This window comes from Carcharhinus amblyrhynchos, chromosome 33 (genome assembly GCF_965287045.1).
Source record: "Carcharhinus amblyrhynchos chromosome 33, sCarAmb.v2.hapA, whole genome shotgun sequence".
Taxonomy (NCBI): domain Eukaryota; kingdom Metazoa; phylum Chordata; class Chondrichthyes; order Carcharhiniformes; family Carcharhinidae; genus Carcharhinus; species Carcharhinus amblyrhynchos.
In genome coordinates, this window is record NC_137356.1 from 16603905 (window position 1) to 16616718 (window position 12814).

At 46.5% G+C, this 12814-nt stretch overlaps 1 protein-coding gene across 1 annotated transcript in view; it reads right to left on the minus strand.

Annotated features, from left to right (window-relative positions):
* LOC145361030 (sterile alpha motif domain-containing protein 1-like) overlaps positions 1-12814 on the minus strand; it is a 56789-nt gene that overhangs the window by 5069 nt on the left and 38906 nt on the right. Inside the window, exons 5-7 of the mRNA XM_080216576.1 lie at positions 9635-9778; positions 3818-3911; positions 1936-2047 (exon numbers count right to left, since the gene is read on the minus strand). Coding sequence (XP_080072702.1) covers positions 1936-2047; positions 3818-3911; positions 9635-9778 — 350 coding nt within the window. The remainder of the gene's footprint in view (positions 1-1935; positions 2048-3817; positions 3912-9634; positions 9779-12814) is intronic.

Here is a 12814-nt window from a genome sequence, read left to right on the forward strand (position 1 = left end):
TGGGCGGTGCAGGTTTGGAGGGCCGAAGGGCCTGTTCCTGTGCTGTAATTTTCTTTGTAAGGAGGCACTCCGAGTGGATACCTGTTACTCACTTCTTGGGATATCAAATCCCTCCGATTTGTATTCTGACATTAATACATACATCGGAACACTATTACATATCAGACACGGAAACAGACTATTCAGCCCAACCAGTCAATGCCGGCACTCATGTTCCACTTGTGCCTCCTCCCCCCATCATCTAAAGGGGCGGCGCGGTGGCACAGTGGTTAGCATTGCGGCGTCAAAGTGCCAGAGACCCGGGTTCGATTCCCGGTTTAGGTCACTGTCTGTGTGGAGTTTGCACATTCTCCCCGTGTCTGAGTAGGTTTCCTCCAGGTGCTCCGTTTTCCTCCCACACTCCAAAGATGTGCAGGTTAAGTGGATTCGCTATGCTAAATTGCCCCATAGTATCGAGAGATATGTAGGTTAGATGGGATTAGCCATGGTAAATATGCAGAGTTATGGAGATAGAGTCAGAGAGTTGGTGCAGACTCGAAGAGCCAAGGGCTCTCCTTGAAGACTTTAGGGACTCTGCACTGTGGGGCGGCACAGTGGTTAGCACCCCAAGGACCCGGGGTTCGATTCCCGGTTTAGGTCACTGTCTGTCTGGAGTTTGCGCGTTCTCCCCGTGTTTGTGTGGATTTCCTCAGGGTGCTCCGGTTTCCTCCCACAGTCATGCTGGTTAGGGTGCATTGGCTGTGCTAAATTCTCCCTCAGAGTACTTGAATGGGCACTGGAGTGGGGCGACCAGGGGATTTTCACTGTAACTTCATTGCAGTGTTAATGTAAGCCTTACTTGTGACACTAATAAATAAACATTTAGAAACTTTTAAACTAAATTGAGTATTGTGACTCTCTATTCCTTCCGCTCTCTTGCTCTTCCCCATCAATACCATTCGCTTCCACCACTCCCTGTGGTAGCCCGTTCCAAATTCTCACCACTTTCTGGGGGAAGGCGTGTCTTCTGAATTGCCTTTTTGGGTTCCTCGGTGACCATCTTATACTGATGACCTCCAGTTAAGCTCTTCCCCACAAGGGAAAGAGGCGATGGCTAAGTGGTATTATCGTCCGACTATTAATCCAGCTAACGTTCCGGGGGGACCCGGGTTCGAATCCTGCAGATGGTGAATTTGAATTGAATAAAATATCTCTGGAATTAAGAATCTACTGATGACCATGAAGCCACTGTCGGAAAAACCCATCTGGAGATCTGCCGTCTTTACCTGGTCTGGCCTACATGTGAAACCAAGGCCACAGAGATATGGTTGACTCTCAACTACCCATTGAACATAAGAAATAGAAGCAGGAGTTGGCCATCTAGCCCTTCGAGCCTGCCCCACCATTCAATAAGATCATGGCTGATCTGAAGTGGATCAGTTCCACTTTCCCGCTTTCTCCCATAACCCCATAATTGGGTATCTTGGGGATGGACAATAAATGCTGGCCAGCCAGCGACACCCGTGCCCCAAAAATGAATTAAAAAAGAAATTCTCTCTGTATTTACTCTTTCAAAAGCCTTACTTCTCTTTTAAACATCTACTAGATCAACATTTTTGGACTCTAAGGGGCAATTTAACCTGGCCAATCAATCCATCTAACCTGCACATCTTTGGACTGTGGGAGGAAACCAGAGCACCCAGAGGAAGCCCACGCAGACATGGGAGAACGTGCAGACTCTGCACAGACAGTGACCCAAAACTGGAAATCAAACCGGGGTTCCTGGCGATGTGAGACAGCAGTGCTAACCACTGTGCCGTCATCTTGTTAAAGCTATTGTAAACACATTTTAAACATACTCTCCATTATTTTAGCAGCGTGCATTCAGAAAATAGAAGCATTCCTAAACTCAGGTGCAGGGATCTCAAGCACCAGAAAGGGCCCACACTCACTCACCTGGTCCTCGAAGGCACCAGCCTGCTCCGGGAATCCTGCCTCCTTGAAATAGTTCACCACATCAGCGATGCTCCACTCGGTGGGGTCGATAGACTTGCCATTCTCTTCCAGGCTGTTAACAAAGGTACCATCATTACGATCTCCCCGAGACTGCTGACATACACTGGGCTACAGATCCTGCAGACCCAGGTAGCCCACTGCTTATCAGCCAGTTGAAATGGGAAAAGACGGGAGGTAAAGAAGCAGCGGGAGACAGTGAGACAAAGAAAGAATAAGGATCCGATCACAGAGTCCCTAGTGCAGGAGGAGGCCATTTGGCCCATCAACTCTGCACTAAATCCAATCCCACTAAGGTCCTATCCCCATAACCCCATGCATTTACCCTGCTAGTCCCACTGACACTAAGGGGCAATTTAGCATGGCCAATCTACCTAACCTACACATCTTTGGATACTAAGGGCAATTTAGCATGGCCAATCCACCCTAACCTACATATCTTTGGACACTAAGAGACAATTTAGCACGGCCAATCCACCTAACCTACACAGCTTTGGACACTAAGGAGCAATTTAGCATGGCCAATTCACCTAACCTGCACATTGTTGCACATTAAGGGGCAATTTAGCATGGACAATTCATCTAACCAGCATGTCTTTTGGACTGTGGGAAAAAACTGGAGCATCTGGAGGAAACCCATGCAGTCACAGGGAAAATGTGCAAACTGCACGCAGACAGTGACCCGAGGCTGGATTCGAACCCAGGTCCCTGGCACAGTGAGACAGCGGTGCTAACCACTGTGCCGTCGCCCACTGATGAACGTCATTACTACACTGGAATGAAGTGCCCACTCACTGCCCCAGGCAGAGTTTGATAAAGCCTCTGCTACAGCACTGAACTCAGTCATCTAGAACCTATGTGCACAAAGGGGGTCTTTGACGGACATCCGACACTCACTATTTGGGGTATCGGGTCCCTCTGATTTGGGGAGCTTACATTCATATATACACAGGAACATTATTACATACATGAGGAAGAAAGTAAAAAACAGGGGCGGCACAGTGGTTAGCACTGCTGTCTCACAGCGCCAGGGACCCGGGTTTGATTCCCGGCTTGGGTCACTGTCTGTGTGGAGTCAGCACATTCTCCCAGTGTCTGCATGGGTTTCCTCCAGGTGCTCCGGTTTCCTCCCACACTCCAAAGACGTGTTGACAGGCTAAATGCTCCCTCAGTGTACCTGAACAGGTATCAGAATGTGGCCACTAGAGGATTTTCACAATAACTTCATTGCAATTTGAATGTAAGCCTACTTGTGACTAATAAATAAACTTTAAAACTTTTTTTTTACATAGGGGAGGAGAGGGTGCAGAATGTTTAATTTGATTTGACTTATTATTGTTACATGTATTAATATACAGTGAGAAGCGTTGTTTCTTGCACCCTACACAAAGCATAGAGAAGGAAAGGGGTCACTGTGTGTGCGGAATTGGCACATTCTCCCCGTGTCCGCGCGGGTTTTCTCCAGGTGCTCCGGTTTCCTCCCACAGTCCGAAAGGCGTGCTGGTTAGGGTGCATTGGCTGGGCTAAATTCTCCCTCAGGTGCCAGAGTGTGGGATTTTCACACTGCAGTGTCAATGTAAGCCTACTTGTGACACTAATAGACAAACTTTAAACTTAGGTGGCTCCAGTGGGGCGGTGAGTGGGACGGATATAAAAACAGGCAAAGAGGGAGGAGAACGGTCACAGTCTAAAGTTATTGATGTTGTGTTTAACTTAAAGGGAGACAGAACGGGAAGACAGAGCGTGAAAAGCGCCGATTGGAGTAAGAGGCAGCAGGCACTGAGATGGGCAGCAGCGAAGGGTACGGACACAGTCAGGTACTTACAGGTGTCTGTTGGTGGGGCCGTTCTCTTCAGGGACCATGTCTGTTGGAGATGCTGATGGTGTAAGAAGGCAGGAGGCGCCAGCAACCTGAGGAACTGTCCAGCGAGGAGGAAAAATTACAAACATCAGACACCAGCAATGAGATCATCAAAAACTCAAAACTTGCTGCAATAAATTTAGATGTAACAGATGTGCTAAAGCACTGATACACTAACGTACCACCCAAAGAAGCTGGTCTGTTCCCATCCAAACTGTAAGATTCAAAGGACAAAGAAAAGAACAAAGAACAGTTCAGTACAGGAACAGGCCCTTCGGCCCTCCAGCCTGTGCTGGTCATGATGTCTGCCTAAACTAAAACCGTGTGCATTTACGTAGTCCGTATCCTTCCATTCCCATCCTATTCATGGATTTGTCTAATTGCCCCTTAAATGTTGCTATCATACCCGCTCCCACCCCCTCCCTGGGTAGTATGTTCCTGACACTCACCACCCTCTGGGTATTCAGTCGAGGTGTTCAAATTCACGGTCATTACACACCAGAATGATAGGGAGTGGGATAGCTTGATCTTGGGATTGAACATAGCTCAGCACAACATAAGAAATAGGAGCAGGAGTCGGCCATCTAGCCCTTCGAGCCTGCCCCGCCATTCAATAAGATCATGGCTGATCTGAAGTGGATCAGTTCCACTTTCCCGCTTTCTCCCCATAACCCTGAATTCCCCTGTCTATCAGAAATCTATCTACCTGTGACTTAAATATATTCAGTGAGGTAGCCTCCACCATTTCAATGGGCAGAGAATTCCAGAGATTCACCACCCTTTGAGTGAAGAAGTTCCTCCTCAACTCTGTTCTAAACTGCCCCCCCCCCCTCTTATCTTGAGGCTGCGCCCTCTAGTCCTGCTATCCTTTCTAAGCGGGAAGAATCTCGCTACCTCTACCCTGTCCATCCCCTTCATTATCTTATATGTCTCTATATGACACCGCCCCCCCAAATCCTTCTAAACTCCAACGAGTACAGGCCCAGTCTATTTAGTCTCTCAACATTGAGGGCCGAAGGGCCTGTACTGTGCTGTAATGTTCTATGGTGTTTTGATGGTATGGATAGCGAGAAGGTGCTTCAACTGGTAAAAGTGCTTTACTAAACTTTTTTTTTTACTCCATCCTTGGTAAATGTGCAGAGTTACGGGTTCGTAGGGTGGGGTGGTCGGGGTGGGGGGTGTTCTTTTGGAGAGTCAGTGCAGACTCGATGGGCCAGATGGCCTCCTTCTGCATTGTAGGGATCCTATAAAAGCTCTATAAAATTAAGCACAGCAGACCTCTTTCCCACCAGGATGTTAGTGAACCAGGTGGATTTTTATTGGCAATTCACTAGCCTCGTGTTCACCATCACTGAGATGCATTTCCCCTCCCCCAGGTTTATTTAATTTAAATTCCACAGCTGCCGTGGTGGGTTTCGAACTCTCATCTCTGGATCATTAGCTGAGGTTTCACGGGTACTGATGCAGCGATATAACAGATGCACTGCCCTACTCACTCCTGAGTAACTGACATTATTAGCTTTATTTATTGTCACACATGTTGGGATACAGTGAAAAGTATTGTTTCTTGCACACTATACAAAGCATACCATTCATAGAGTACACAGAGGAGAAGGAAATGAGAGGGTGCAGAGTGTAGTGTTACAGTCATCGCTAGGGTGTAGAGAAAGATCAACTTAATGCGAGGTAGGTCCATTCAAAAGTCTGACAGCAGCAGGGAAGAAGCTGTTCTTGAGTCGGTTGGTACATGACCTCAGACTTTTGTATCTTTTTCCCGATGGAAGAAGGTGGAAGAGAGAATGTCCGGGGTGTGTGGGAGGTTCTTAATCATGTTGGCTGCTTCTCCGAGGCAGCGCGAAGTGTAGACTGAGCCAATGAATGGAAGGCTGGTTGGCGTGATGGATTGGGCTGCGTTCACGATCCTTTAGAAGGCTACACTCAGGTACTAGTTGGGTCTGTGCTATCACTGAGGCAGCGTCTCACACAAGGAATGCCTAGCCGCTTGGTGGAAGGAGAAGAGGGACAGGTGCAGGGGACAAGGCCACAAAGAAAAACATGCACACATTGAACAACCTGAGTTCAAAGAGATAGCCAAGTCACAATTTTAGGTTTCAAAAAAATTCTAGGCAAACGAGGGAAAAAAATCCCACTTCCAGCTGAACATTACCTCCCAGTTCTCCACTAATAGGAGTGAACATGTCACTTCTTGCATCACTGAGGATGGATGACAGATTAATTGGACCACATCCGAAACTAGCAAGTGAAGTACTGAGGAGAAATGTTTGCCTGTTGCAGAAACACAGCTTTACTTTAATCTGCTATAAAGCTGTCGTTATTAAGCAGAGGTGAAGACTCCAGCCCCAGCATTACAGAGGCAGAGGGAAAGATCAAACACCATTCAGGAGCTTTTCATCGTAGCTCAGAGGGGTTTTGTGCGCAGTTGTGTACATCATATTCAATTACCATCGGTACTAGGAACAGGAAGCTACCTCCACCGTGGTGAAAGGTACAAGAGGAGGACAAACTGCAGAATGTACAGCAACCCGTACTAATCCTGTGCTGCTAATGCCGCGATACATCCCCAGGGCCCTTCCAGGAAAGCATTAGCAAACGCTAGTTGACATGGAGCCACAGAGCAAATAATCAAAATTTTGGTTAAAGAGTAAAGAAAGGCGGAGAGTTTTAGGGAGAGAATTCCAGAGTTGCAGGTCTTAGAATCACAGGATCCCTACACTGCAGAAAGAGGCCATTCGGCCCATCGATCCAACTTGGGGCATTTTACGACATTAAAGGCACTATACAAATGGAGATTGTTGACCTGTCGGGATTTCCTGATACGCATCTGTCAGCACTCAGGCTGTAAGTAGTAAAGATATGGCAGTAATGGCAACTCAATCTTTAGGGTGGCACAGTAGTTAGCACTGCTTCTCACAGCACCAGGGACCCAGTTTGATTCCTGCCTTGGGTCACTGTCTGTGGGGGGTTTGCACATTTTCCCCTGCTTGCGTGGGTATCCTTTGGGTGCTCCGGTTTCCTCCCATGGTTCAAAGATGTGTGGGTTAGGTGCATTGGCCATGCTAAATTGCCCCGTAGTGTCAGGGAGACTAGCTAGGGTAAAGGTACGTTGATAGGGCCTGGGTGGAATTGTGATCAGTGCAGACTTGATGGGCTGAATGGCCTCCTTCTGCGACTCTAACCTTGGTCGGGTTTAAACCTGCCTGCTGCTAAGGCCATAAGTCATTCACATCCCTGTTCGCAATGCAATTCAACAGTACATTTACATTAGAAAATAAAACTGGTACTTTAGACCAGGCAACAAGAAAATGTCACAAAAACAGAAAATGCTGGAAAACCTCAGCAGGTCTGACAAACATCTACAGAGAGAGAAATGGATCTAACATTTTGAGTGTGGACAACCCTGTGTCAGAGCTGAAAAGGTTACCAGGTGACAGCGGAAAAAGTTAATAGTTTATTTATTAGTCACAAGTAAGGCTTACATTAACACTGCAATGAAGTTACTGTGAAATTCCCCTAGTTGCTCCGGTTCCTCTTCGGGTCAATGCACGATGATTGTTATGCAATGATATGGTAGCATGCCAATCTACATGGCAGGGGTCATCTACAATCTACAGGGTCATGGGGCAATTAAATCCTGCATGTGCAGGGGCCAATATGCTACAGCTACAGGGATACAGATGTTCCTTGAAACATGATTTGCCAGTGGTACGCAGAGTCGCAATTTACAAGGATAAACCTGGCAGAATGGTGCTCGTACGCAACCCCCACCACCCACTGCCTCATCACTGTCTGAGAGTGACCTCTATACAAAAGGCATGAACATCAAGTTTCTCACTGCCCTTGCCAAATTATGATGAGTGTACACTCTGTCTCACAGCTGAAACTAAGTGTTTCCTGTTGACGCGAAAACACAGCTGCAAAAAGAATCAGCCAAAGCCAGAACCCGACCCACTTACCCAGCCAACACGGGAAAGGCAGAGAAAGATGCTGCCTTTCCCGAAATCCCAGAGCCAATGGAATATTCCTGAATTGCCGTCACTGTGGAGGAAAGGCCAATTGGCACACAGCAAGATTCCGCAGATGAGTACCATGACATTACTGACCAGACAGTGCAAAGTTGGCCAGGAGATAAACATTAGCCAGGGGTGTACACACCTGCTCTTCTTTGCAGAGTGCCCTGGGATCTTCACCCCAGCAACAAACGGGGCTTTCGATCTAACTTAGCATCCAAAATCCGAACGTTAAGACTGGCAAAAACAATCCATCGACAACGTGCGTCAGTCCTGAACCACTAACCTGCGATCAGAGCTACTCCGGCTGACAACCAAAGCCAGACGATTAAAAGGCAAACATTAGATTCTCATCTCAAATACGTAAAGGTGGAATTTACTTAGTTTAATTTGTTAATAAAAAGGAGCAGCTGGTGCCTTTTGATCCTGTAATATACTGATTCATTTAAATTGCTAATAATCACTGAAGTGCAATTTGCGTTGCCTTTTGTCCACTGTGAATGTTCAGCTCAACATTCGCTAACAGATCTATTTGTGCAGAGAGCAGTGCCCAGATTCTTGGAAGAGAAAAGAAAACAGGATCTCCTTTGCTGGTGGAACCGCTTGCGATCCCCGCTTACAGAAAGGTAGTCATTCAGATATCTCAATATCTACCATGTAGCAAATAAATCTGTGAACACAGTGATTGTTTAGTTGCACCAAACGCCTCACTTCAGCTTTCCAAACAATATCGCAATTCTGGGGAGGTACAGTGGTTAGCGTTGCTGCCTCACTGTGCTAGGGATCCGGGTTTGATTCCCAGGCTCACTGCCTGTGTGGAGTCTGCACATTCTTCCCATGTCTGCGTGGGTTTCCTCTGGGTGCTCCGGTATCCTCCCACAGTCCAAAGACGTGAAGGTTTAGTGTATTAGCCATGCTAAATTCTCCCTCAGTGTACCCGAACAGGTGCTGGAGTGTGGCAACTAGGGGATTTTCACAGTAACTTCGTTGCAGTGTGAATGTAAACCTACTGGTGACTAATAAATAAACTTTAATTTTTTTTCCAATTCTGGCTGAACCCTTTGATTGGTCAACCACAAGACTTATCTTCAACAAGAATACAACTTGGGTTCACGTGGTGCATTTAACACAGTAGGGCCCAATTCACAGGGATCTAATCAAACAAAGTTTGCTTGCGGAAGAAGGGTCTTTGCTGTTATATTGTGTGATTTCTAAAGTTTATTTATTCATGTCACAAGTAGGCTTAATGAAGTAGGCAATGAAGTTACTGTGAAAACCCCCTAGTTGCCACACTCCGGCGCCTGTTTGGATACACTGAGGGAGAATTTAGCACGGCCAATGCACCGACCCAGTGCCCCACGCAGACATGGGGAGAATGTGCACAGACGGAGACCCAAGCTGGGAATCGAACCCGGGTCCCTGGCGCTGTGAGGCAGCAGTGTTAGCCACTGTGCCACCATTTGGTACCTGGTCTTATCAATTTAGGTTGCACCTGGAACATCCATCCATTCTTTGTTTCCCTCTTCAGAGATACTGCAACCCTGCTGAGTACCAGCGCAGCCTCCTGAATGAATTTATTTCAGACATATATAGCATTCGCACTTTCTATTGTTTGCCCTGTATTTTTCCAGGAGTTTCCCACGATAAACAGCAAAGCAGACCTGGCTGCCCAAAGTGGCTGTGATCACTGTCCATAAAACGGAAGTCACAGATACACAAAACAACAGCTGCTGGGACAGAGTTTTAAACCTACCCAAGTCTCTGGATTCAGGGCTCAACCCTGCTGCAGTCTCCAATGCTTCAAGTTTTGGATTGGCTGCAGGGACCTGGCCTAGCAGCATAGTGTCCAAGAGGTTGCCTGCTTTGTTGGGGCTGCGGTCTTGGGACAGCGACGTATCTGAACACAGACAAAGAGAAAACAAAAATCATACATCAGTCAACATGAGATTTCGAAACATAGCTCCTCAGAAGAGGGAGAGGGATTGAATTTCGGAGCCATGAGATCATGTTGCAACTGTACAAAACTCTGGTGCGGCCGCACTTGGAGTATTGTGTACAGTTCTGGTCACCGCATTATAAGAAAGATGTGGAAGCATTGGAAAGGGTGCAGAGGAGGTTTACCAGGATGTTGCCTGGTATGGTGGGAAGGTCTTATGAGGAAAGGCTGAGGGACTTGAGGTTATTTTTGTTAGAAAGAAGAAGGTTAAGAGGTGACCTAATTGAGGCATACAAGATGATCAGAGGGTTAGATAGGGTGGATAGTGAGAGCCTTTTTCCTCTGATGGTGATGGTTAACACGAGGGGACATAGCTTTAAATTGAGGGGTGGTAATTATAGGACATATGTCAGAGGTAGATTCTTTACTCTGAGGGTAGTAAGGGCATGGAATGCCCTGCCTGCAGCAGTTGTGGACTCGCCAACTTTAAGAGTGTTCAAATGGTCATTGGATAGGCACATGGATAACATTGGAATAGTTTAGGTTAGAGGGTCATTAGATTGGTTCCACTGGTTGGTGCAACATCGAGGGCTGAAGGGCCTGTACTGCGTTGTAATGTTCTATGAGAAACGTGCGGTTTTGCCAGCTAGGCTCCAACGGCTCTCTGTCCCCTGCTCTACATCCATCATGGCTCAGCTTCTGTCTCAACTGCGCTTTCCTTTCCACTGCCTCGATTTCCTGGCTGGTTGAAAATCTATCAGCCCAGTCGTGCGTCAAATCCGTGCACAACTCCACTGGGCTGGAAAACTGCAAAGATTTACAACCCGACGGGTGAGGGAATTTCTCTGAACCTCAGATCTGAATTGCCAATTCCTTATCCCGAGGATATGTCCCCCGTGTTCTCGGTTCTCAAGCCCGGGGGAACAACTTCACAATCTGTCAAGCTCCTTCAGAATCTTGGAAGTTGCAATGAGTTCACCTCTCATTCTTTTATACTGTAAAGACGTGATTACTTGTAAATACTCGCATTCCAACCATTATCTTGCAATTGAGTCTACGTCCATATATGTCCCGCTTGTGAACCCAACTCTCCACTCACCTGATGAAGGGGCAGCATTCCAAAAGCTCGTGCTGCCAAATAAACCTATTAGACTTCAACCTGGTGTTGTGAGACTTCGTACTGTTCTAAACTCCAGAGAGTATAGGCCTGTTCCACCCAACTTCTCATCCCAGGACGACCCTCTCATCCCAGAAACTAATCTGGTGAGTCTTTGCTGCGACACATCCAACCTTTCTTGGGTATGGAGGCCAAAACGGCACACAGTTCTCCAGATGCGGCCTCACCAAAGCCTTGTACAATTATAGCAAGACTTCTTTATTTTTGCGATCCAAACCCCTTGCAAATTTGGAACTGAATACTCTTATTAGCGACAGGCAGCATGGATTTGTGACACCATGTCTCACTAGAGTCATAGAATTTTGCAGCATGGAAACAGACCCTTCGGCCCAACTTGTCCATGTCGCCCCTTTTTTCATAATCATTAAGCTAGTCCAATTGCCCGCATTTGGCCTATATCCCTCTACACCCATCTTACCCATGTAACTGTCTAAATCCTTTATAAAAGACAAAACTGTACCCGCCTCTACTACTACTTCTGGCAGCTTGTTCCAGACGCTCACCACCCTCTGTGTGAAAGAATTGCCCCTCTGGACCCTTTTGTATCTCTCCCCTCTCGTCTTACACATACGCCTTTTAGATTTAGACTCCCGTACCTTTAGGAAAAGATACTGACTACTTAGCTGATCTGTGCCCCTCATTGTTTTATAGACTTCTCTAAGTTCACCATCAACCTCCTACGCTCCAGAAAAAAACGTTCAGTCTATTCAGCCTCTCTTTATAACTCAAAACATCAAGTCCCAGCAACATCCTAGTAAATCTTTTCTCATTTTTTCTAGTTTAATAATATCCTTTCTATAATAGGATGACCAGAACTGTACACAGTATTCCAAGTGTGGGCTTACCAATATCTTGTTCAACTTCAACGAGACGTCCCAAATCCTGTACTCAATATTCTGACTAATGAAACTAAGCATGCTGAATGCTTTCTTCACCACTCTGTCCAGCTGTGACTCCACTTTCAAGGGGCTATGAGCATGTACCCCTAGATCTCTTTGTTCTGTAACTCTCCCCAGTGCCCTTCCATTAACTGAGCAAGTCCTGCCCTGGTTCGATCTACCAAAATGCATCACCTCACATTTATCTAAATTAAACTCCATGTGCCATTCGTCAGTCCACTGGCCCAGTTGATAAGATCCTGTTGCAATCCTCGATAACCTTCTTCACTACCCACAATGCTACCAATCTTGGTTTCATCTGCAAACTTACAAACCATGTCTTCTATATTCTCATCCAAATCATTATTATAAATGACAAATAACAGTGGACCCAACACCGATCCCTGAGGCAACCAGGGATCCAGCTTAAACAAGCTTCTACAACCACCATCTGTCTTCTGTCATCAAGCCAATTTTGTATCCATTTGGCTAGCTCACCCTGAATCCTGTGAGATTTAACCTACCATGCAGTACCTTGTCAAAGGTCTTGCTAAAGTCCATGTAGACCACATCAACAGTGCTAATTTAACTGAGTTTTTTGAGGTGGTGACAAAAATGATTGAAGAGGGAAGGGCTGTGGATGGACTTTAGTAAAGCATTTGACAAGGTCCCTCATGGCAGACTGGTGCAAAAGGTTAAATCACACAGGATCAGGGGTGAACGAGCTAGATGGATTCAGAACTGGCTTGGTCATAGAAGACAGCGGGTTGCAGTAGAAGGATGTTTTTCTGAATGGAGGTCTGTAACTAGTGATGTTCCGCAGGGATCAGTGCTGGAACCTCTGCTGTCTATAATATATAAATGACTAGGAAGAAGACGTAGCTGGTCTGATTAGCAAGTTTGTGGATAATACAGAGATTGCTCGAGTTGTAGATAGCGATG